Source organism: Amblyomma maculatum, chromosome 6 (assembly GCF_055883805.1).
Source record: "Amblyomma maculatum isolate TAMU_Amacu chromosome 6, ASM5588380v1, whole genome shotgun sequence".
Lineage (NCBI taxonomy): Eukaryota > Metazoa > Arthropoda > Arachnida > Ixodida > Ixodidae > Amblyomma > Amblyomma maculatum.
This window is the reverse complement of record NC_139349.1, coordinates 112,552,902-112,579,019: the sequence shown is the minus strand read 5'-3', so window position 1 is coordinate 112,579,019 and position 26,118 is coordinate 112,552,902. Positions and strand designations below refer to the sequence as shown.

At 48.4% G+C, this 26,118-nt stretch overlaps 1 protein-coding gene across 2 annotated transcripts in view; it reads left to right on the top strand.

Moving 5' to 3' along the window:
- The window catches only part of LOC146186613 (irregular chiasm C-roughest protein-like), a 354,131-nt gene that overhangs the window by 283,689 nt on the left and 44,324 nt on the right, over positions 1 to 26,118 (top strand). For both annotated transcript variants that reach the window (XM_084607354.1, XM_084607353.1), the window contains 3 exons: positions 16,460 to 16,693; positions 19,010 to 19,204; positions 20,184 to 20,306. In XM_084607354.1, coding sequence (XP_084463480.1) covers positions 16,525 to 16,693; positions 19,010 to 19,204; positions 20,184 to 20,306 — 487 coding nt within the window. In that variant the 5' untranslated portion in view covers positions 16,460 to 16,524. The remainder of the gene's footprint in view (positions 1 to 16,459; positions 16,694 to 19,009; positions 19,205 to 20,183; positions 20,307 to 26,118) is intronic.

Here is a 26,118-nt window from a genome sequence, read left to right as displayed (position 1 = left end):
CGCATGTTTGCGAAAGCCGCTCATCGTGGCCGTTAATGATGTGGTCATGCGGAACTGAAGAAATCTGGTCGAAACCCTTGCGCGAGCATTCGTACGATAAAACGAAAGACGTTTAAAAGTATACCGAACCTGGAGGCCCGTTGAAATAGATGATCACAATAAGAGGGCATGCGAACTTGATAGCCAATTTGCTCGCCGTCCAATAAAATGTTAATTAGGTAGAAACTTCTTCCTTCCACTCCTTTTGCTGGAGAATTATTTGTTTCGATTGCACTCCCTGCTCTTTCTCGAGCGTGATTCGATTTACGGTTTGACCTTACTCACTTAAATAAAACACGAAGGGAAATTGCGTTGCACGGCTTCGCGTAAAAACATGACATTACGTAGGTCAGCAAGAAACTAAAGGCAGAACATATTTTAGGGCAGCTATACTGCAGCTAAAGGGAAGCCTTACTTCTTGTGAAATCATCCTATCTTCCGCGGGCTTAGAATCAGTTTCCGGGCCCCAGAGAGACAGGCTCTTCGGCGAGGGGCACATCACTTGGCGGCGAAAATGCCCAGGGGTATCTCAAGTGCCTAAAGTGCTTGCCTATTCAACTATTTTAGCCAGAACATTTCTTCAGCTGCCGAGTAAATGTACATTCGCGCCACGAAGAAAATGGCACCTTTACTCCCATGCTCCAAGAAGCACATAGGACGGGATTTACCGCCGGCTAGCGAACGCATATTTACGCCCCATGGGTCACACTCGCCAGTGTACGCTCGGTCACCAAATGGCGGGCGCAATTTCTTATTTTGTTTTTCCCTTTTTTTCTTTCGTAATAATTGACTGTTGGGGGCCACTTCTACCGCTCCGTTGGCTCTCCGATCGTTCCCGGAACCCTTTTCGTACGCCGTATATACGAATATATTCCGCGCAAGAATCCAGTCTTTTAGGGAAAACACGCGGTCTATATGTGCGGGCCGAAGAAGCCATCACCTCTGCTCAGCGCGCGTTTTTCGTGGTCTCCCGTCCGTGCAAAGATAGCGACGGCTGTGGGACGGCGGGTAAAACCTCGGCACGGCCCCTTTATATAGGCGCGCCAACCCCCGCACAGGTTGGTCGATTGGTCGCCTCGACCGGAAAACTGGAAAATCGCTGCCCTCTGTCGGTTATATATGACCCCATCGTTGAAAGTCTTACATCTCCCTCGCCTCCACCTCTGCCCCGCCTTTATACGTCGGCCTGTTTCCTCTTTTCTTTTTTTTCTACTTCTTTGTTCTTTTACTCCGTACATCGAGTGCCCCTGCCAATCTCGCTTCTTCGGCGACGTCGCATTTCGTTCCTGTCGCGACGACGCTCATCCCCCCTCTTGCCTGCCTTCGAGAGTCGAGTTAGAAATCGAGACAGTCTGGAGCAAGCGACGAGGATGGAGAAAATAGTGAATTGCGTGGAGGGGGAAGGGGGATCTGAGGGGTATAAAAATATACCGGTTAAAAAGGGGGAGGACGCCAAGCAAAGAAGTGGCTCCGATTTCCACCCCACAGATAGTTTCGCCGCCGTGCCTGCGATGTGGGGGAGGAAAAGTGTAGAGAACCGAGTTATAGTCGTGACAGGCAAGTGTCGTATTACTCCTCAAAACAAACGACGACGTGGCGCTGCGGCCACGAAGACGTCGTCGGCGCGTCAGCGGCGAAGGCAGATGCATTTTCTCTCTCCTCCTCTTGCGCCCGAGTGCCATTACTACTACTATGCCCGTCTACTCACGAGCCTGAAGGGTGGAGCATGGCAGGTTGTTGGCACGCGGTTTCCCACGCTCTCTTCCTCGTTTTGCGTCTCGCTGGTCCCCTGAACACTCTCTCCCTTTTTCTGCGGTCCCCCCAACACACACACACACACACACACACACACACACACACACACACACACACACACACACACACACACACACACACACACACACACACACACACACACACACACACACACACACACACACACACACACACACACACACACACACACACACACACACACACACACACACACACACACACCCGTCTTCCAGCTTGTCACGTGCTGAATGCGTGTGCGTGCCCATCTTTCTCCGTTTGTCTACAAGGCTGATATATCGGAATACACTCGCTCTCTACCCCACTCCAAACCAGCCCGCTTTGATATAGCTGCCCGCCTGCATGTGCCTTAATCAAGTCAGTGTGTGTGCAACGCCAAGATGATGCCGCTATTATACAACCCGCTTAAACGCAGCGAAACCTGGAGCGGCAAGACACGGCTAAGACGGTTGGGCGTCGCTCGCAGATTCGATATTCCATTTCGACGTCGAGCTATTGTGCCTTCATTTGCGACCTCCCTCTCTGATATCTCCCTCCCGCTCTTCCCTCTGCTCCGCCAGCGAAAACCCAAGCAATGCGCTGGAGACGTAGCGACGAGACGGGTCAGAGGGGGCAGGTGGTTTCTCGTTTTCCCACGGCGTTCGCCCGCTGGCACTTGTCGGACGACAGGTAGATTTTTGCCTCGCGATGGACGAGCACTAGTTTCAGCCACGCGGTTCCTTTTTGCTTCGTTCCGTTATTTCGTTCTTTTGTGCTTCGTATATCGCGTTCTATATCTCCTTCTATTCGAAGGAACTATTGCTGGATAGCACCGCGTAAGTCTCGCGACCCGGCCGCGTCACTGGCATGAAGTGCACCTGTTTTTGCCCGCGAACCTCCACTTTGCCCCCTCCCCCCGCGCGTGGTGTTTTAGAACTCGTGAAGAGCAAAAAAAGAAAAAAAAAGCGAGTAAATAGTCATGGCGCGGACGACTGCAGACATTTTTTTCCCACGGTGCGTAGTAGTGACATGCAAACAACAGCAGACACTTCAATCGCATTTAGGCTGCCGCCGCTTGTTCCGTTCTTCCTCCACCGCCAATATGAAGATGGCCGCCATCGAATGGGTCGAACCTGGCGATGAGGACGAGAACGTAAAAATCCTAAACGTATAGCGCTCGCTTACCTGGCGGTCGGCAGCGACGCGAACAGCAAGAAGCGCGCGCGTGGGCGTGTTTGTTTATAAATGGAACTATCCTTTTCTCGTCTTCATCGTTGTGCAGCGGCGTCTTTTCATGTTCTCCCGAGCCCATTTCCCGGCCGAATAATGCGAACGAGCTTGGCGCCCGGCGAACAACCGCAAAGACGCTCACTAATGGGCGGGCTTTGCCTTCGTTGGGTGACGTAAATAGAAAGCGAACGATGGGCGAAGAAAAAGAGGAAGAGAGACAGAACAAGGAGGGCGCAGGGAGAGGAGGTAGCAGCAACAACGGGCCCGAAAAACGGTGAAGATTGCTTCCTTCCAGAAGATTCATTTGCAAGCACCGAATTTGGCAGAAGCGCTCTGCTTTGGCTATTCTCTTATGGTGGGCCGTGCGTTGTCTCTGCTATAGCTTGGGCATACTTTATTCAGTGCTTGCCCCTTCTCTCGCCTGCTTCAGAATGCGGGAATGTCGGTAGTTTTTCTTTTTTTTTTCTTTTTCGTCGCTTTCTTCTGTTCTTTTCTCAGCTTTGCGTTTCTTGTCGGGCTTAGCTCGTTCAGGGTAGTCTCTGCGTCTGTTTTGGTAGGGTCTAGATGGGGTTAAGGAGAAAGGGGACGGCGAAAAAAGAATGACTCCAACGCCTCTGCTCCGCGTACACATGCGTATATCAAGCTGGTCGTTGGGAGCGCGCTTGGGCTCCCAGCGGTGAAATTTGTAAAGCGCCGCGGAAGGCCCGTCCTGTTTTCTAAACATTGACGGTTTTGTTCACGAAGTGAGAAGAGGCAAAAAAAAAAAAAAAATGTCGAAAAGAAAGCGTTAGGCCTAAAGGCGGCAGCACCAGTGGGGAGGGTATGCGGATGCACTCCAGGGACACTGCCTGTAGTCGCGGGGACCGCTAGTCGGAGGCCGTGGTGCCGAGAGCGAGTGTTGTGCGCCGAAGGTAACACGATTGTTTTGGTAATGGCTTTAAACGTTAGTTCCTTAACTGTAGCGTAACTGAACGTCCGTTAGCTTTTAAAGCCACCGACTGAGGAAAGCCGGCTAATGTACGCGGTTATCATTCGAATGAACTGTTCACGGTCCAGTGTGGTGTGAGTTTGGATAGTTAAGTTTGCAAAATGTATGTCAATGAAAATTTATGTGAAATTTTCACAGATAACGCTGCTTTATCTGCGAGAAAACCTTGTAAGCGTTGAGTGCACATGGCTGCATATCCCCCTCCTCTTTTTTTTCTTTTTTTGTCGTATTACCGCTGTCAGTTTCCACACGGACAATTGGTCCTTTTTTTTCTCCTCTTTACTATCGTTTTTTGCTTATGTTTTATGCATCGTGCCCGTTTTATGCTGGTTTAGCGGGCAAAAAAAAAAAAAAAAAAAGAAAGAGGCGGTGATTATAGAATTGGCGAGAAACAACGGCGTAGTGTTGAGTTTCTTGCGATCGGCACAATTATGGCATGTGAACTCGTGACGTCACAAATATGGGGAAGGCCGAACTGTTATTGAGCGCTTTGTAGCTGTGTACAGATAGGTAACTTCTAGAGGTGACGCAAAAATAATAAATTAATGTACCATGGTAACTGTTAATAGCTGTTGTGATGGGAACTGTTATTAATGATAATAATAAAACTTATGCTGTTTAGATGCTCCTAATGTTGACATAAAAACAAGCTATAAAACGCTATGCATTCATGGTGTTTGGACGAACCAGCCAAATAACTGAACGTGGTATTCCAGAAACCACATTTTTCGAAATAAAAGATACGGTTGTTGCGAAATTCTGCTGAGACGAATAGAAAAAAAAAAAAAAAAGGCAGCGTTTGAGACTAAATGGAAGTTTTTAGCAGGCGCAGGATACAAGAGCAAGAAGACTCTTTGAGGCGCTTTTTGTAGCAATTTTTCAAGAATGGAAATGATCTGACGCATTGAAAAATGAAAGAGAACGAGACACACTTAGGACGAGGAAAGGCTACAGAAACAGCGATGAATAAAAGTCATCTTTTAGCGAAGTTGGGCATCGCTCTATAGATAAAGAAAAATAAATTCATTTCTACGAGTGTTACACGTATTATGTATTTGCTTCGGAGATAGATTTTATCTCAAATCGGCCCCGTGTAAGAGCACATATCTTACAGGTGTTGCGCCATCTATTGAAACAATCACCTGCTCATCGCACTTTTTTTACTTTTTCGCCCTTCTCGAGTTTAGCAATAGTAACCTGACTCCCAACCGCATAAAGGACAGCCGTCGTTTTTATGTTTGAGAGAGATGTAGAGCACCAGGCTCCACTTTGAAGTTTCTTCCATGCCTTTATTTATATTGTTCGCTCTTCCTCTCTTTCCATCCCTTCTCGTACTCCTTTGCCGGTAATGGTTTTTCTCTCAGCGAGAGATCTTGACAGGATTGCGTCACATTCTCGAGCCAATGTTCGAAACGGAAGGTTCGTTCTTCGCCCCTCGTTCGTGGGGCAGCAAGCAAGACAAAATTCGGAAGCGAGCTGCTCAGAACAACGCTGTTCTTTTCTTATTGTGTGTGCGAGGTGCTCTCCGCTGCCTTTCTCCCTTATAAATAGCTAGCGCACGCACACACTCGTTAGCGCGCTCAAAAAACATAATGCGTGATAGATTGCAGTGCGGCTTTCTCATGTTCTAGCACATTTTTTTTTTTTTTACTTCCCGGTCCGGGAGGCACCGCGTCCACATTGCGCACTACTCTTAGTGAGCCAATCAGCCTTGCTATGCGTGCAACAAAGTAGATTCTGTGTAGCACTTTGTCACGGAGGATAGGAAAGGAAAAGAGTTCCTCACACTTGAACGCGGAAATGAACAAATGAAACAGGCAAAAAAAAAAAAGAAAGCAAGAAAGAAACCAGCTCGCTTCTGCGTCGAGATGGTTTGTCTGGTTCGGCTGTCAGTCACCATTTGCGCATAGACTGCGGCCGTCGCTTGTCTCGGTTGATTTGTTTGCTGTGATTTCTCCTTTCCGAGTCTTCTCAATCAATGCAGAAAGTGAGAACAGACTTGCGGACGTTTGCAAGATTTTTTTTTTTTTTTTTTTGTCGCAATCCGGAAACATTGAGCTTGCTAAAACATTTCAGCTGATCGTTGTCTTATTTCTGTCGACGCGCGCATTCGGCTTCTCGGCTGGACTCGTCACAGGGATCTCCGAAAATAGCGTACTGCGCGCGCCAGTTTTTTTGCACTCTGCTATACACAGTGGACGTCTCCCCAGCCGTCGCGACGTGTCGTCAGCAACTACAGCGACCTTTCGCTTTCTTTAAAATTTTGCTTTTATTTCTGTCTTTTTGGTTCTTTTTCTCCTCACTTTGTCTGGGAGTGAACTGCGAGAAGGCGGGGAGCCGCACGGGTCCGGCACTTCTAAGGCGTCGGGCCTCCGGCCGTGTCGTATGCACACAATCTGCTTTGAGGTCCTTTCCGCGTTCCAGGAGGACGTAAGAAAGTTGAAACGGCTTCAGCCGACTGAGCTTCGTTTCCGCGAAGAAAATAAGATGTATACCTCTTGCAGTGTTCTATACTTTGCCCTGCTTTCCTTGCCTGTTCGAGTTCATATGTGCGCTGTATAAATGCTTATACGCTTTTGCAGCGAAGCGCTGTACTTCGGCTGTCACTCGCAGAGCATGCGAATGAAAGAAAATAAAAGCGCGTCGCGAAATCAGTTTTAGCTCGAAATCTGGCGAAAACTGAATTTATTTGTTTTCTTTATCGACTTTCGCGTCAGAATGTTATCAAGGAAAGTGATGACGTTCGCTCTCGCCTGTTATGTGTACTCTTTTCGTTCGAACTGACGAAACATGGACAGATTAACATCTCGTTTCTCTCTTGTAGTTATTAAAGGAAGAAAATCCAGTTACCAAGGTATCGATTAAACGTGCAGGCACAGGGGCAAAAGAAACAATAAACGAGCGTGTTAGCTCCGAGCAGACCCGATTTGCGACTGGGTTTCCAGCTTTCAGTTTCAGAACAATTTCCATTTGCTGGAAATGGCATGCATGAAGGGCATGCTGCTGACTGCTGCGGAGAATATGCTTGCCGTTGTTTAGGCGTTGGTGCTGTTTCCTTGGCCGATGTATACGTGCGGGTGTCTTTGTGTGCTTGTGCTAAGTATATACGTTGTTACACCATCGAAAAAGATATCACGAAACACAATCAGTGGTGTCTTAACAGAGCCAAAATTAGGGCGAACAGGGGATGGGAGAGAGTGGTAGCAAATTATTTCTTGTGTAAACGTTTTTCTTTTATGAATGAAGATTCTGTCACGTGCTCTTTTTCTTCGCCAAGTGAACTCGAAACTTTTTGTTAAAGCGTGAATGCAGTTTAATTTCAGCGAACTCTGAATACGCCACCATATTTCTGCGAAAATTGACATATTTTCAGCGCTCTTCGGAACGCACAGATCGTTCAGTGAGCACCCCTTGCTTCTTTCAGTCCTCACCCGGCAGTAAGGACATGACAAGGATATTCGTGTTAGAAACAATATATTTGCTTCGTCACACTGGGAATTGTCATTGCAACTGCTGGCTTAATGTGTCGTTAGAGCGGAGAATGTTCTATTTCAGTAATTGGTAGAAGCCACCTTGTGCAGTTCCAAGGCATTCTGAAGGGGCGGCTAGGGTTTCGACGGCTTATTTGCTCATTTTTATGTGTTTACGACTATTGGTGTTCGGATCATCCACAGCCTAGTCTCAGCAAGTGCTTACCACATATTTTTTTTTTCTCTCCCCTAACAAGATACTTTTGCCGCAGTACTACCTGTGCTTAGGTGGTGCATCCTTTACAGGAAAGCTGGTATTGCAGACCGAAACTTGTATTCCGGGAAAATAACGGGTCGCACGAGCCGGGAAAGAAAAACTACTTTTGAGAATGAAGAAATCGCAGTGCGCAGAGCTCATAAAGCACCTTTGACGTGCTTTATTTATGAGCAAACGGTATGTTATTTTTAGTTTCTACGCCGTTTCCTGTCTTGTAGCGCAGTAACTTGGGACTATTTCATTTTTTTTTTTTGCACCTGATAAAACGTCTCCAGCTAGCCTCCTTTACATACTGGCTCGTTTGATCTGTCTCCTTTCATTCTTGACTCTTCATGTTACGTGGATCACTTTAGTAGGTTCAATGTTTGTGTTGCGTCATGATTATTCATAGGCAACAGTATGCGCCAAACGCAAACTAGTTAACGTAGAACTAAGATAAGTAATTACATCGGGATATGCGACGATCTTAATTACTGAACACAAAGCCACTCAATAAAAATCGAAATTAACCCCGGGATAAAACATTTTTTCTTTAGGTTTGTGCTCCTTATCGTGATTTGGGCATTTCATAGCTCAGTACTGGGCCCCATCTTCTACACGTTCATGAAGTGACTCAGTTCAATTTCTCTACACCCACAACCTATAAAGGGTAATAACGTGTGTCTGAAATTTCAGGAAAAATCAATTTATCATTATGCGGGGTCGTCTTCGTGTAGAGTTTTAAAATTTTAGTAGCTTAAATCATTGCGCTAAAGATAACTGTTATGAAGGCGCCACAATAGTTGCACGAACCGTACGGTATGGGAACTTTCCGTCGGGCATAAGGCCTAGCTTAATTCGCGTGGTGTGCCCATTGCTTGCGTGGATTTCTTGCAGCTGTGCGGCCACAGCTCTCGGGGGGCCATTGCACTTGCTGCGTCGCTTGTATCTTTCGCACACTGCATGCCTGCAAAGTGCTGTCTCAGCACCTGCCAGCACCTGCCAACCTCTCTTTTTTGTTGTTGTTGTGATTAGAAGCTGGAGCTCACGCAAGCTCGCACAACAATGTCAACAAAAGCGACCGCCGACAACAAACACGCGTGTCGATCGCGGGCGTTAATCGCTCGCGTCGAGTGGGCGGAAGACGACAGCGCCACTCAGCACCGGAGCTCGAATGCCTCCGTGGCACGCAGGGACGAGAGCAGCGCCCTCTCAGCGGTGGCAACGACGACACGTGAACGCTGGCGGGAGCCGGCTTATCTGCCCCCAGCTATCGGCCGGATCTTGGGCAAGCACGACGCCGAGGCCGGTGAAGCAAGGCGGGTCAGCTGTCGACGCCACACCCCTGGATGCCGGATAGCATCTCCTAATGAGCTCCTTCGTTGTTTTAATAAACACCCGCACGCCTCCTCCCCCTTCTCTTCCGTACCGTGTGCGAGCTTAGTCGCGCGAAACCTGGTGAGGTGGCTGAGATTTGCAGGAAAAGGCTGCTAATTAGAGCGGACCTCGGGCGGCATTAATAATAATGGCTCAAGCGGTGTGTTCGTCGAGTCCTTCGCCGGCTCTAGAGAAAATGGGCAGCTGCTGGCCTGGCTTTCCTTCTATCCAATATTTCTTTTTTTCTCCTCGCACGAGTCTTCCTTTGTTCGGCGAACGCCGCTATTTGAGTAGGCGAGAAATTCCGATACTTGTTTGTTAATTTTGTTTTTCGTTCACACTTTCAAACGGCAGTGGGATGACTAGCGCACTTTAAGCTATCGACAGCATGCTTCGCTAAGACAAATCATTGTGAGTGCATTCCTAAACAGACGCACCTTGTATGACGCTAGTATAGAGGCGCTTTTTTTTTTTTTTTTTTATTGTGGTTGTTGTCCGAGATGGATCGCGCAGTATTCAAAGATTTATAAGTTTTCCGCGCCCAAAGGCAGTGTTACCGATGTTTATCCGCACTATCTGAAGTTAGGCGCGGTTTGAGCCTGCGAAGTTTACTCGTAAAAGATATCGCAGGCCGCGGATGGCTGTCCGACGTATAAAAATAAATGTCCCCGGCGATGTGTCGAGCCCATGGGCCCCTCTACTTCACAGCGGACGCACTCAGTGCGAATGCTTCTCGAGGTATAAAATTGCGCCCGCCTTCAGCAACAAATCTGCCGTCGAAGGCTGCTGAGTCGGTGACACGCGAGTACATAAAAGAAAACTGTTCGCTGCTGCCGCCCCGAGGCAGTATTGCTGTTGCCAAGACATATTGCGAGCTCTGGATGCGTCGCTTCTTCCATAGACGGGCAGGCGGAAGCTCCTGGCACTTCCGGCTCACTGCCGCGCGCAGCTTCCGGTTGCATGTTTGCCAGCGATTGCCCGCGCCGCGTTGGCAGATAGGACGAACGTGTCGAATGGCTGCCGCTTTGTCAAGACATGGATATAGAGCTTTGGTGTAGCGGCTGCGAGCTATCTGCGCTTTTATTTTGCAGCGCTATGCGCTGGCTCGAGTCTCCAGTCGAGCGAGAGTCTCGTGGGGACATTATGATGAGAGCTTTTTAGTTGTACCAGTAGCAGAGACGTTAGTAACTCGCCACTTTTAGTAGAGATGCACACGGAGTAGCTGACCAAATCGATGGGGTCGGCGAACGTATCTCTCTAACTTATAAGATCATCAACTTCTAGTGCACTTTCCCGGCCTCCGTTTGCGTGCGTCGAGTTACGAAACCGTTCCTCTCTAGTTCTGCGTGTGTCCGAAGTGCTTTAGGTGACTTCGGTCATCTCGAGTACAGACTATTTTTTTCCTTTCGCTGTTTGTCACGTTTTTAGCCCGAACGCGCGGAAGTGTAGTTGGGTTAAGGTTCTCCGTTGCTGAGCTCGAAGCAGTACTGTCAAGTCTTGTCCTTTTTTTTTTAGTGAGACTTAGATCGAAGTGGGCGTATAGGCAGTATTTTGGCACATTTATGGTAAAAAGTCCAACAAGATTGAATGGACTCTGTAGCACGAGGCGTAACATACAGTTTTCTAAACCTCATCTGAACGATTAATTTCCTCCAAACATTATTCTGGAAGGTCTTAACGAAATCTGAAATCATCCGATGAAAGTCGTTCGTACGATTACCAGGTGTAAGGTTGCTGCTACACTTAGCAAACAACGATATTTTTTTTTTCATTCGAGGGAGATTGCAGATATCTGTAATATGCCTAGGAGGCGCTGCTGCGTTTTGTGTTTCTCCAAACTCTACACAACTCTGAACACCTTTACAGTTTTACCTGCGCTCATTTCGCTTTCTCGCTGCTATCATTCCCAAAGTCCCTTTCTCCCTTCACATACAGAATGGCCATAAAATATGAGCAAAATAAATATAAAGAAAGAAAGGAAGAAGGAGGGGGGTGGAGGGCGACATGAAGCGGCCGTCGGCGTAACGAAATCGCGGCTCAAATGTGTTTCAGCAAACGAGCCAGCCTGGCTGCGGGCCTTCCAGTGCTACGGATGGCCATATTTTTCTTCCCTCTTTTCCTTTCTCTTCCCGCACGATCTCGACGGGCCCGCCGTGAACTTTAACCAAGATTTTTCCTCGTGTCCATGGTCTCTGTTAACCTTCTATCTACTCTCGCCCATGGCCCGTACCACGGCGGCCACTTCTTTCCCCCTCGTTCCTCATTTTCCCCTCTCCCTACCATTTTTTTCTTTCCCGCAACTCCCATGGCAGCTCGAATCTGCCAGCCGCTTATATATCGCCGCTGCAATAAAACAGGGTGATGAACGATTCTCAGGCGAGCCCGCGAGGTGGCAACAGCGTCGATGTCGTCGGCTATGGCGCTAGGACAGAGCCAGTGAGCTGTCCGGGGAAAGGGGGAGACTGCTAGGGAAAGTGGGTGCGACGTAGGGCGAGGAGGTGTCGTATGTGCGTTAGCTGTTTCCGCGATTCCGCTCTCATAACGACCGGTCTCGAGTTTTTTGGCGGCCGGGCGAAGTTGACGCCCCTGGCGTGACACTGCGGCGGTCAGAATGGTGCCCAGCGCACCAGGTCCACGACGTTGAGGGAAAGAAAGGAAAGGGCTGGAAGGGAAGGCTCGTAGGGAAGCGTGGGATAAGGGGAATTTGAAGAGGGAGAAGCAAGTCAAGCCCGAGACCGGTGACCTCCCCCCTCCGCTTACCTCCCAGTTCTCTACCTGCGCACTGTTAATGGCTCTGAATCGTTAGCGGAACAGCGCTCGTCGTGATGTCGCAGGAGGGAGGACACGGCTACGGCTACGGGTGGACGAGGAGCCCTTTCCTTCCCCACTCGAAATTGGCGTCGCTCCATGGCCCTGCTCGTCAGCGAGGACTGTCCTCGCTGCTCGGAGACACACTGCGTTGTACTTGTACAACGGGTGGCGCGCGGGAAAATAATACGGTGAACGGGGCGACATTTCGCTTCGCGAGACGTGTCATTGGAGGAGTGAGGTCGACCGACCCGACGATATTACGACCGCCTGTCGTGCGCGGGCGCCGGCACCACCGGGCTGGGCTCACGGCAGCGCGCTCCGTACCCGCGTCTTGGGTACAGAACGACTGGGGCACGTGACGTCGACACCGAACGGCGTCGATGCTCGCGAGATGCAAAACTGGCGTGCCGACGAGACGATTGATAAATACCGTGCAACAGAGGCTGTGAAACTTTTTATTTTCTATAGAATTGCTTGTTTTACAGCGTTATATGTGAAGGTTTGTTGTGTACCAGTCGTTTGTAACGCACTCCAGAAAAAGCGACAAGAATAAATTCATTTTTATTTCTTTATTTATTTTTAGAGCATCGTAAAAAGGCGACAAAAATAAATACTATCACATTCAAGAAGACAGCAACATCGTACCTGTAAGGGCAGCAAATATTTACCTATAGCGTTCGCAGTTTTCTCGTTGGCTGCTTGCTGCCTCTCTTATGCTGTACCGGGCGTAATCGCAGACTGGTGGGCGCCACTTAGCTGTTTTCAATTTTGTTTACGTAACTTATAGTCTCTATGTGATTAGTTTAAGCGTATTATACCCGGATACAGCGCGCGCGCCACGACATAAGGCCCTCACTTAAATTCACGCGGAACTTAATTCCGGCTTCCAGGACCTTCTTCGTCTGAAACGCTTGACGGCACATGGCACGCAACGCAGTGAGGCATCAGCAACAGGGATCCAGTTTCCAAGCATATACGGTGCTCAAAAAGAACCAAACCAACATTTATTCAGCAACATCTTGCGCGACTATTTTTGCATGCCGTCAGCGGCCAATCATTGCGTTTACTTCTTTCGCTGCGAACATCACGCCAAGGCTTGCGTTGTCCTTCCTTTTTTTTTTTTTTCTTGTTTTTGCTAGATATACCTCCTGCAGCATGCATCGCATCTTCTCCGCGCAAGTTTACGTCGTTTCGTCGCGAGTAGTGGCTCGCTTAGGGCGCCCGACATCGCCGCCTTGAAGCGACTTGCGTCGTATAGCTCCGTTTCCCTATTTGTCCACTTGTGTGCGCCTCCTAGCTCCTCCGGTGGCGCTTCTCGGTTGCCTGTCACTTTTTAACTTGCGGGTCTCGGCTGTCCCCATAGTGACGCGGCATTCATGCTCCTTTTTTGTATATCACCATCATTTATTTTTCTTCTCTAGCCAGGCTTCACACTCTTCTCCAGAATCTTTCCTCCCTTGTCACTTCCTTTCTTCCTCCAACGAAAGAAAGCATAGCCCAAAAGAAAGCAAGGAAAGTGTGGCGTGCCAGTGGGAGAGGAGAAGAGATGCGAGGAGGTAGCCTCCCATGTAGGTGATTTACGGCGTACGCCTATCGAATTTCCAATTCCCGTTGCCCCGTATTTCGTACTATATATCTCAGTTTCTTTGTGGCGCCTTCCGGCGAGTCGCCGACACACTTTCGCCTCCCTTTCCTTTCCCTCCCTTTTACTCTTTTCCCGCTATGTCCGTCTCGCGGAACCCTCTCCTTCGCTTCTTCCTCGCCCACTGTGTCGTTTTTTGTTTTTGCTTTCCTGTAATATTATCCGTCCAGTTTTGTTTGGCTTCGTTCCCTGCAGTGCACTACAGCGCGCAGACACACGAGCCACACTGGCCTCACAAACGCGCAAGGAAAGCGCGCACCTCGCTCGCCCAGGAGAAGCAGCGGTAGCGCCGGTTCAGAATTTATTGGATTCGATCATCGCGCGCGCCGTTCGTTGTTGGCGCGCGAGCGGTTTAGGGTGGCTGCCTGCGCGGCAGGAGAGGTAGGTAGGTCGGCCGGACGGTTGGAGGAGGAGGAGGAGAGTGGTCGGCTTATACTTCGGGACTGCTGCGCCGCGTCGTGGGATGGAGTGTGCGCCAATCGGTTCAATTACCCAATCGACGACGTGCATTGTATACAAAAGCGCGCAGCTCCGACACGCATTAGCCGGCCGGTTTCATCTCGACTGTAGCGCGGAGTGCCCACTTTCCCTCCCTCTCTCTCTTTCGCTCCGGCTCTTCGCGAAAATAAAATAGGGATGAAGAAGAACACGAGAGAGTTAAGCTCGCTTCGTCCGGCCAGCCGTTCTGGTGTGAAGCGCATGCCAGCACTTCGCTGTGCGGATGGCCGCTATATTCGGTCTCTCCTCCCCTCCTACCCTTTTCTGGAGAGAAAAGAGATGATACCCTTCTCCTCCCCTTCCTTCTTTTTCCCCCTCCCCCATCATCTCTCTCTCTCTCTCTCTCTCTCTCTCTCTCTCTCACACACAGTACCCCGGCCATTGTTTTGTACGCTCCTTTGTTGCGGTCTCCCCGAGCGGCCGGCCGCCTCTTCGTGATGACGCTCGTCATCTTGTGGAGAAGGTGGAAGGTGCTCGCCCGCCGTGAGCACTCCTTTTGTATACATTCGGCCTCCTCAACAAGAGTACAGAAGGCGCAAAATGCCCGCATCGGTGGATGGTTGGGTGCCCGTGTTTATGGGGCGCTCCGTCGCTATTTGTGGTTTAGTGTTTTTGTTTGTTTGTTTGTTTGTTTGTTTGTTTTTTTTTCTCTCTCTCTCTCTTCTTTGTTACTCGTTTCGCGCACGGAAGTCTTTGATAAACGACTTGGGGCTGCTGTCGAGCTGCAAAGACCGGTGGCGAGTGCATTTCGGAAGGCCCGGCGGCCGCTAATCGCTGCACGAAAGATTGGCACCCGATGAACGGCTCTTGGCACAGAAAAAAAAAAAAATGTAAAATGTTCTAAATCGATCATGACGGCTCCTGTTCTTTCGTTGTTGTTATTGATGTCGAAGCGTTCGCCGAACGCTTCTTTAACGACGCGGCGCAAACGGCCGTTAGGCAGGCCTGCCGTTTACGGCATCGTTCACCTGCGCTGCTGTAATCGTATGCAGATGGTTTTCAGCCAAATGTTACTCAGAAACGGTGTGCTCGAACACGGAATAATAATGCATCTGCTTTTCCTGCATAATCAGATTTAATGTTGTTGCTTGAGCTTGTCTGCCTTGGTATTCTTGCCATCTACTTTCTGTAGTGCCTCCCAGAGGGAGCAGATGACGTTTACGCGTTCACTCTGTTAACGATGTAAGCTTGAGCGATTTATTTGCCATCGGGAAAGTACCTCCTTGGGTCTTGCATAGAATTGTCATTTCTACTGCTTCCTGTTGCATCTCTTGTCTATCATTTTGACGGACATGCCTTTCTCTCTCTCTCTCTTTCTATATATCTATACTAGCATAATAGCAGGAGAGACTTCAGTCTTCAATTGAGCTGCGTCAAGTAAAACGTCAATGTCCGAAGACAGGCGCTGTAGAACTCGTGCAAAATAGAGTTGTGCTGGCACTTGCGCTGGGCTTCTTTGATACACCTCTGCCCGCCCACTATTAATAGAGAAGGCGAAGACGGAAGCACTCTAAGTAATTCGGTCTTGCACAGATCCTCAAAGCTTGACTTGCATCGCCCGAACGCTCTTGACGGTCGTATACTTGCGCGTCCGCTAAACTGTCGTAATGTGTATATAGGACCGAGCGGAGCTTTAACTTCGGGTTTGCGAACTCTCTCGGCGCCGTTTCGGGTTTATGGACAGGCTTAAGGAAATGACCGTGTCAGATTTCTCTGCACGATGCCGTGCTTCTCGAATATCAAATAGAACTTGATACATGCTCGCGGATTACACTGCGTCTCGTTTGCAGCCCCGTAAGGGGGCTCTTCAATGAAGGGCGCCTTCTCTCGCCTTCTTTCGTGCTCGACGCTGATTTATTTCTGTTATAAATTGGCGCGTACTCAGTGTAGCTCTCTCCCACACACCCTTCCCCCTTTTTAAATCTCTCCCTCTTCTCCGGGTCCACGTTTCCACAGTTCTTTCCTGTTTTATGCTTGTTTGTTCGCTTTTATTCACGAATTTAGAGCTCTTGGAAGTCTCACTTCGTGCTCATTTTCCTTATCCTTTTTTTTTCTCTCTCTCTCTCTCTTTCCGTATTTCTTAATGTCAGCTCTTCGGAACTCGTCCTCGTTTCGTTTCTCCCGGCGCGCGTTTGCATTTCCCCCGCTCGCTTTTAAGTGAATGTGTGATTTACGTGGGTCAGATTTGTCGGGGAAAAATTGGGTCGTTTCGTTCTCGGCCTAGGAGAAAAGTTGGCTCGCCAAAGGGAAGGCTGGGACTCTTCTTTTCGTTGTATTCTTTTTGCCGAGAGAAAAGAGAAGAGAAAAAGAGTTACTGCTCTCGATCAAAATGCTAATGAGTGGCCACTCTTTTTTTTTCGTCCCCTCTCTTCTAGGTGCCGCTCTTCTGAAGGCGTTCCGCCGCCGTCCGACAGTTAGGCCTCGTCTCGCGGCGAACCCGATGGAGCCCGGCGCAACGCACCCTCCGCGACGGAGGACTCCACTGCAGACACTGCGGAGGCCAGCTTCATCCGGGCTCTGCCGATGGACCGCTGTCCGTCGGCATACCCTGCCTTTCCTGACGTTTATGTCGCTCCTAAGCGTGACCTTCGGACAGAATACGCATTTGAGTGAGTGAAGCGGACATTTTGTAATATCATACAGTTTTATGCTGCTTGTCGCGTGATCAATATGCGGGAAAGTAAATCGACTTTCCCGTTATGCCTTTATCGCCCACAACCACAGCCCAGCTAACGCTTCCAGGAATACAAGACCTTAAGTCTGCTTCGTTGTTCTCCTATGTTCCCTGAGTTGCGGCTTTCCAGCAGCGCAAGGAATTTTCTGCAGTTTTGTCACTAGGCCATATTTGTTTTCTTCTGCCGGCTCATCAACTATATAATTCATTTCTATCAGCGTGTTTATTGTGCGACTTGTCATAAAGGGGCAAACCATCGCATGCCCAATATCGCTTCTGTCTCTTCGTTTCGGCTCTTACAGGATTACCCCTCGTTTAATTGCGCTTCAATTCAAAGGGCCCCTATATCTTAACATTTGAATTACCATCTGTTACGCGCGTCAAGCGAATAATATGGCTTTACCTTATAGATCCCAAGTATGTTAAGCGTGCTGTCCTTGAAATTTATATGTATTGACCCAGCGCAGATATCTCTGCAGTGCTTGCGAACCAAACAGCTGCGGGATGAATTATGCAGGAGAAGAGGCGCTTTTTTAACAGTACTTCTGGCGCTTCGTGGGCTAACGCAGGAAGCCGATTTCTCACGAAACAACAATATTAAACAAAAAATTCCACTGTGAGGTGCTTTGCAGCACCAAGTAATTATACGTTTCTGTGAAATAAAGCGAAAGTCCTTGCGTGAGAATTTCAAAGAGCGGAATCTCTTGGGTAAAGCACTGCATCAAGCTTTGGTTTGGTTTGGTTTGGTTTGGTTTGTGGGGTTTAACGTCCCAAAGTGACCCAGGCTATGAGAGACGCCGTAGTGAAGGACTCCGGAAATTTCGACCACCTGCGCTTTTTTAACGTGCACTGACATCGCACAGCACACGGGCGCCTGGCTTCTCGCCTCCACCGAAAATTCCGCTTCTTTTGCTTTTTTTTTTTTCGTAATAAAAAAAACCAGCTTACACGCAATGCCTTCTTATTTCTGCTTTCAAACCTGATATTCTCTTTCGAGATGAGCGAGACGCACTCTAATATTTTTTGCGTGAGAGAGGTTGTATTAGGCAAACAAAGCTCTTTCCAAATCACGTGCTGCTTATGATTCGATATGATACGACGTAACAAACCTAGGTCAATTAGCTCCAGCAATAAATGATTCTGTTGGCATTTGCATGAAAAATCACAGAAAGGGCGGTGGACTTAATTGAGAAACACGAGTAAAATTAAGTCTGTATAAATATAGACAAGTTCCCCATGGTCAGTTCCACGTGCAGTGCGCTACTCCTGTATTGCGTCAATCTATTGGTCATGTGTTGACCTATTAGCAGAGCTGTGCTGACGCGTGTGGGGTGGAAAATAAAATTACTAACGTTTCACTAGTCACCAGTGAATGTGGCGTAATCGAATCTACGTCATTATAATACCTCTCTCTTGATTATTTGAGCTCCGGGGCATAGAGAAAGAAGCTTCAGTGAGTACAGTTAGTTTTTAATGTGGGCAAGAACAAGCTCTGACGATAACTGCTGGTCGAGATGTTCATCACTAGCAAAGCATGTTTTTTGGGGAACGATGTCCATCTGCTGCGCAGCTCGCATCTATTTTAGGTGATGACCAGTCACACGTACTATGCGACTCCTTAATCAGGGATGCAGGTTATGTCGAGGATGTTGGCGATGCCGCCCAGATGGTACCACTCTTAATCTGGTTCCACATAACTTGACCCTTTTTACAATGTATGTGGAACCAAATTAAGAATGTCATAGAGGCCTTCTGTTCAAGCTTTTTTGTGTGCTTGGACTCGCACCGCATGCCGCGTGCTTCCATAATTGTTCAGGTACCGAAAGGACAAGATAAGCTTCGTGTGCCCAGACAGTGGGGCGTAGCTGGATGTTCTTAAATTCGCTAGTAGCATCCTTAGATTACTTGTCACCACTCCAGATTCGATGTGGAGAGATCGAGCGAAATGAACGCTCTTAACGGTCACGCTGACTTCTCACATTAGCGAGTGGATTTTTGAGAGACACGCGTCGCAGCTTCAATCCCGTGCCAGCACTTTCTAGGGCAGATAGATAGATCGATAGATGAATTTATTCAAAGCAAAGACAGAGAGGTTGGCCGGAATGATTAAAATCTGACCTGCTGCTCTGCACTGGGGAAGGGGAAGGGGAAAAGAAAGGACAGGGTGGGCGAACATGGTGTTGACCTCTGGAGCTTGCCGCGCGACCTCTTCTTTCGTGTCACGGTGCGTCATGCGTGGTTGCCTGCGCAGGTCCTCGGCCCCAACAGCGTTTCGCCATCGAGCCGACGGACCGGTCAGCCATCCTGGGTGACACTATCGTGCTGGCCTGCCGCGTGATCGACAAGGCCGGCACGCTCCAATGGACCAAGGATGGCTTCGGCCTCGGCAGTGACCGCGACCTCTCGGGTTTTCCAAGGTACTCTATGGTTGGAAGCGACGACGAAGGTGCGTGCCATTCAAGTCTCTAGCTTACTGTTTCAGTGATCTATCTATCAATCTACTTAGAAAAATGCGAAAGAAAAAGAGAGAGAAGGGTCAAGTTTCGGAAGATTTCTGATACTCTTTTACATTGTTAACCGTATTGTAATGCATTGAACTGAAATGCTATTTCCACGATAATACAGCAGCTGGAATGCTCCTTTATTTCGACCGCAGTACCACCGACTGGTGCGTTTAAGCATGGCAACGCGGGTTCGGGGGCAATAATTCAGCAGAGTGATTTGCTTTTACCAAAGCATTGCCTGCATCTTGCAGCGTGGGGAGTAACTGGCAGAAAGCTCGGTATACATCACCTCATTTATAGTGTCGTACAGAGGGTTTTCCCCTCTGCTGAATAAAAAAGCAGCAGCGTGCCGGTTGTAGACTGCATGGTGGTCGCGTCACGCGTTTTCAGAAACGAGTCGGAAGAAATAGTTCACTACGATTAAGTAGGCTTTGATTCTGCGTTGCAGATTAAAAGTAGTGTGCGTGACGTATCTGTATAATGTTATGTAAGCGGCATTGATTATTTCATTCATTCATTCATTCATTCAATCATTTCTTTCTTTCTTTCTTTCTTTCTTTCTTTCTTTCTTTCTTTCTTTCTTTCTTTCTTTCTTTCTTTCTTTCTTTCTTTCTTTCTTTCTTTCTTTCTTTCTTTCTTTCGTTCTTTCTTTCTTTCCTTCTTTCTTTCTTTCTTTCTTTCTTCCTTTCTTTCTTCCTTTCTTTCTTTCGTTCTTTCCTTCTTTCTTTCCTTCTTTCTTTCTTTCTTTCCTTCTTTCTTTCCTTCTTTCCTTCCTTCTTTCCTTCTTTCTTTCCTTCTTTCTTTCTTTCTTTCTTTCTTTCTTTCTTTCTTTCTTTCTTTCTTTCTTTCTTTCTTTCTGTTCATGTTTGTGATTGGACTCAGTGGCCGTATGACTAAAAGATGGGACATGTTTCGTTTCAGGCGATTTTTCGCTTCAGATCGGTAGCGTAAGCCTGGAAGACGATGCCACCTTTCAGTGCCAAGTTGGCGCCGTCGACGGAGTGAAGGGCATCAGATCAAGGAGTGCGCCCCTTACCGTGTTTGGTGAGTTCCTACTCCTCTGGTGCTTCTGACCACCGTCATAGAAGTAGTTGACATAAGGCGTAATTAAAACAAAGGTGAAGTTCTACGTTGATTTTTCGCCATTCAGTGTTTGAAAACGCAGTATCTGTCATTATAGAAACAAAAATAATTGTTTTTTGGCAAATGAAATGATCGTATCGGGGAACGAAAGAGAAACTGCTAGAATACAAGCTTCTTCATCACCGTCCTTCTAACTTGAGTAGTTGGATAACACACAATTTGTACTACGTAGAATTTCAGGTAGGCCTGATGGTACCATGCCTGAATAAGAAAAAAAAAAAAAAGCATTGCACGTAGGAGCTTCAAACGAGAGCGATTAACTGTGCATTATAGAATGAATACGCTGCTAGGTGAAATTGCCTTTTTTTATCGCTCTCCGGAATCTTTCATGACAAAAAGAGGCGACAACTATAGTTTTTGTACAGCTACCTCGCAAGATAAAAACGAGGTAATAATGCACTCGCATTGCGCTTTAATCCCGGGCAATAAGGGAGCGCGCGGGTGGTGCATTACGTACTTCTACTTAATGGTAAAGTTGCGTTCGTAAGGGTTGTTTTGCAGCCCTAGGACGCAAAGTATGGCCGCGTAATTACGCTGTCGGAAGAAATGGTAGAAGAAGAAATAAATAAAGGAGAGGCACGCTAATCCCGGTCATAATTATTTTTAATAGGTAAAAGAGTGCGGTGATTTTCGACTTAATAGTCAACTCATCGCGCGGCGTCACATGCTGAGATGCGTAGGCAACGCCAAAGGAAATAGTGAAATAGTATACAAAAGACCTTGTTATTAGGAGGATAATCGCCGAAGAAAAAAAAGAAATGCCGCTCTCGTTTGTGGACCTCTCGACGACACCCGGATTAACGGCGACTTACGGCGCGAGCTCGCCGCGGGCACGCGTGCTCCGCTTTCGTTAAGGCTTCACATGCGCATATGAGATGCGTGCCGCGCGTTTCGCTAACAGCAGTCCTCTTCCTTTCTTGCACGACACCGCGTCGGCACTCTCTTCTCCCAGCGTGCTTTGCGCGCTACTTGTACTTAATACGTGGAGCCGCCTTTTCCCAGCGGCACTGTCACTGTCTTGCCGAAAATCCCGCGAGCCTTCTTCCGTCCTCCACCCAATGGTGGGCGGCGGCGGGCTGGGCTCTTTTTCTTCGCGCAAGGCGTAAACACAAATCTGTGGGTTGGGAAACGCAAGGAAGTGTCGGGGGCGGTGAGCACCATCTCCACAGTGGATTTCCTCTTTTCGCGGGCTAAACTTTTAATGCTCGCTAAACTGACGAAAAGCCAAGGCCCTGCCACCGCCACCGCGGATATGTCTCGCGGGGGAGGGATTTAAGGGGCAACGCATTGTTCCTAATAGGCCCCACTGGAACCATTGCTTCCGCATCCGAGCACTCTCCGTTTCCTTTTTTTTTTTCTCTCTCTCTCTCTTTCTCCGCCAAAGAGTTCCTCCACAACCCAGTTGTTTTGTGGCTTGGAGATGCACTGCCACTGACGTTATCTGTTCCCTCCTTTTATTCGCCTATTTTTTTTTTTGTTCGTGTTTTTCTTACTCGAAACAAATGCCTGTCCTCAGTGTCGTGACGCTGGGGCTACGTCGACCCGGCCTTCACTTGGTAGCGTGCAGAGACTCGGGGTTGAAGTAGGATTGAATCTTCGAAGTTGGTGAAATATGTACAAGCAGGTTTAATGGCACTTTGAGAAACTTATTTACAAGATTTTTTTACAAGAAAAAGAAGGGTACATCAGCAAAATGGCAAACGTTAAGAGTTCATAGCGAGAAGCGACTGGATGAGCCGTTTACCCAGGGCCCAGAGCGACATTTCGTGCTCTGCAGCGTCCTTAAAAACCCCCTATGTCCAGCCCCTCTCTGAAGATGCTGACCAACCAAATCCAGGGCACGCCCCTCAGGTATCGGCATCCAATCGAACACATCACTGCACTGATGGTCTGAAGCACTGACTGGTCCGGCATTCATTCGTTGGGCGTGATCACTTGTTGGCGGGAAAAGCTTGGGAACGGCGAGGAGAGGAGGTACATTTCTATTCTTCAGCAAAGAAACCACAGGCTGGTTCTGACAAGGGGTTTTACTTCTCAGAAACCCGAGTGCACGTGGCGCCGCATAGGGCTCCCAACATGGTCCCTTTTCGACAATTGCAAATCTTTCCTGCATTCCCGGGAAATCACTTAATGGCCGTGTGAGTCATGCTCCTTTCTTGTCCTGCACGTCAGCGGACATGTCACTCTGTCGTCTCCTTTGGATAGGAGGCATTCATCACTGGAGGATAGCACTTCTCGACTGGAAGGGTGAACAAAAGAAAGAAAGCACTTCCTGCTATTTCCCTCAGGGGGACGTTTCTTTGTGTTTTTCCAGACGTTCTCTTGACAGGGTCAATTTGGCATTTGCAGGTTGTCCACAAAGCAAAACATGCTTACAAAACAGGATTCCTGGAAACAGGCTCACTTAGAGCCATTGGACCATCACCACATATTCACAAAACTTATCCATGCCCACAGGCGAACAATAGAGCGCGCAATTGCGGATGCTTGGTCGTAACAGCCTCCTCCCCCGCCAGAAGAGTCTCGGAGGGCAGCAGTCCCAGCTGCTGCATGAAGAGAGGACTTAATGGCCTGCACGTGAACGCTTGAAGCTCGCTGTTGCTTGTCGCGTTGTCTTGATTGTTGTAGGCCAAATTGCTCGAGCTGTCTGAAACTCAACCACATGTCGAAGCAAGCACTCGGCTCCCGTCTGAAGAGACCAGGTCAAAAGAAAACTGCCATTGTTGTTCGAGAAAAGCCCACTCTCAAGACGTTCAGGACCCACATATTCCTAGAAAACCAAACGTGCTGCTTTACATAGTCACACATATACAAGCGCACGAAAAAAAAAAAACCTGATTATCAATTTGGATACATGGTGAGGAACATCTCGGACCGCTTAGAAAGAGCGGCTAAGCGCGTCCGCATTCCCATTTAACTTCCCCTTTTTGTATCTTATTTCAAAATTGTACTGCTGTAAAATCAAGCTCCACCTAAGAAGGCGACTGTTCTTCGATGTCGCAGTTTGCAGCCAAGCCAGGGGACAATGGTCCGTCTCTACGGTGAATTTGGCCCCTCCAAGATAGCACTGCAATTTTTGAATGGCCCATACAATGCAAGCGCATTCTTTCTCTGACGCGCAATAAGCCCTCTCTCTAGAACTCAGTTTTCTGCTCAAGTAGAGCACGGGGTGCTCATTACCGTCGTCATCTCTCTGGCAGAGAACAGCACCTAACCCTCGATCACTGGCATCACACTGGACCGTGAATTCTCGGGCATAGTCTGGAGCTCGCAATACCGGACGGCTAATCAGCACAGCCTTCAGGTTTACGAAGGAGGCTTCCTTTTGTTCGTCCCAGACTACATTTGTCGGTTCTGTCTTGCGGAGAGCGTCGGTCAGAGGGCTAGCCAAAGATGAATAGTGAGGGATGTAGTGGTTGTAGTATCCCGTCAGCCCCAAGAATGCCCGAATTTCCGTCTTCGTGCTCGGCCTCGGGTAGTCTGCTACCGCAGAAATCTTAATCTCGCTGGGTTTCCTGAAACCTTGACCTACATTGTGACCCAAGTAGTCCACGGTCGCCCTTGCCAGGCAACATTTCTCGGCCTTTACGGTTAGTCCAGCTTGACGCAAAAGGCTCAGTACAGCTCTTAGATGTACCATATGGTCCGCCCATGAGTCGGAAAAAACCGCAATGTCGTCTAAATAAGGCACCGCGAATGTTTCACACCCCTTTAAAACCCTATCCATGAGTCGGGAAAAACAAAATGGAGCATTTTTGAGCCCGAAACTCATCATTGTTGGCTGGTAGCTGCCCGTCGGAGTGACGAAAGCCGCGTATCTGCTGGCGCGTTCAGTGAGCGGTACTTGCCAGTATCCTCGAGTAAGGTCCAGCGTAGTCACATATGCCGCTCTACTGACCTGTTCTACTCTCTCTTCAATATTCGGAATAGGATACACTTGATCCCTGGTGAGAGAATTTAGCTTTCGGTAGTCTACCACAGGCCTAGGGTCTTTACCTGGAGCTTCTACTAAGATCATAGGCGAAGCATAATCGCTTTCCGAGGGTTTTATTACTCCCAATTCCAGCATGCGAGTTACTTCCCTATCCAGAATTTCTCTTTGCCTTGGAGAAAATCGGTAGCACCTTGATCGCACTGGCACGTCTGAAGTCAGCTCAATATCGTGCTCAGTCAAATCAGTCCTGCCTGGCCTGTCCACGAAACAGGCCTCAAACTCTGTTATTATTTCGCCCAGATCGGACAGCTGGGATTTCTTTAGTTCTCTTCTCTGCTCCGTCTTTCTGAGAAGCTCCTGAGCGTTGCTTCCTTTTCCGCTGAGGCAAATCAAGTTATCCCCAATCTCCTCAGGAAGGTTTAACGTTAGATTTACCATGGTTTCCCTCTGCTCATAAGGCTTCATAAGATTGCAATGATAAATGCGCACTGCTTTACGCCTATCGGGGATTTTCACTGCGTAGTTAGTGTCAGAAAGCTCTGCAACGACTTTAGCAGGTCCTTCCCACTGTACTTCGAGCTTATTCTTGGGATCATTGGCTTGCTCCATAGCTAAGTCCTCTCGGGTTCCACTTAAAAGTCTCGTGAGATTACTAGACACTGGCGGCAAGAGGTTACTCTCAAGAACGTCCTCATTCCGCGTCTCATCAAGCTCCCTTTCAAGTTGACATATCTGAGATGCCTCGCTCTCAAAGTTTTCTGACCTGCTATCTTCCGCATTTACCACTGTTTTAACTGCCGTTTCTTCCGCTGTGGAATTTTCTGGTATGAGCAGTGTAGCTAGTTCTCGCGCCCTTGAACGTGTTAAGGCTTGCACAACTCTGTCTCCGAACAGGATGCCCCTCTTTCGCAGTAGCATGTCCGATTTGTTGGAGAACAAATACGGATAGCACTTAGGAAGCTTTCCTGAAACGGCAGCCTCGGTTGTTAATTCGCCGAAAGGGCCCTCGATGACCACGTTCGCGATCGGCAAGCACACACTCTGTTCCTCAACTACCTGTCGGATCCATGCACACTGTCCTGTATAGTCGGAAGGCGATACATACGCCGGATGGACAACATCCATCGTTGCGGCCGAATCGCGCAGTACCTTGCAAGGCTTCCCGTTGACTACTAGGTCATGCAGGTAGGGTTCTAAAAGCTGCATATTTTCATCGCAGTCCCTGACATACGAGAAAGCAATCTTTTCTTTCCGGCAGTTGACGGCAATGTGACCCTGCTCATTACACCTAAAGCATGTGAGCGGCTTCCTAGCCTCAAGCTTATTCTTTGTGTTCTGCACGTTGGTCACTTCCCCACTTTTCTCACTGCCGTCCTTTCTAGGGAATTTGCCTGAAGAAACCTTCATTTCTTCGTTTCCAACTCTAGCAAAGTGCCTTTCCTGACGGTTTTTCACACTGAACTTGGGATTGCGGGGCCTATCCACTGCTGGGTTGCTGAATTGTCGGCGCGAAGCATACTCCTCAATAAGTTCGGCAGCTTCAGTTGCCGACTTAATTTCGCCTCTGTCCTGTAACCAATTTCTTTCTTTTTCTGGGAGGCAGTTATAAAACTGCTCCAAAAGAATTCGCTCGACTACAGCGTCCCTATCACTGTAGGAATCTGTGCTCTTTAGCCACTCGCCCAAATTTACTCTTAAATTGTACAGGAATTCAGGGTAACTCTCGTCCCTGGACTTAGTAGCGTTCCGAAAACGTTGTCTGAACGCCTCGGCGCTAAG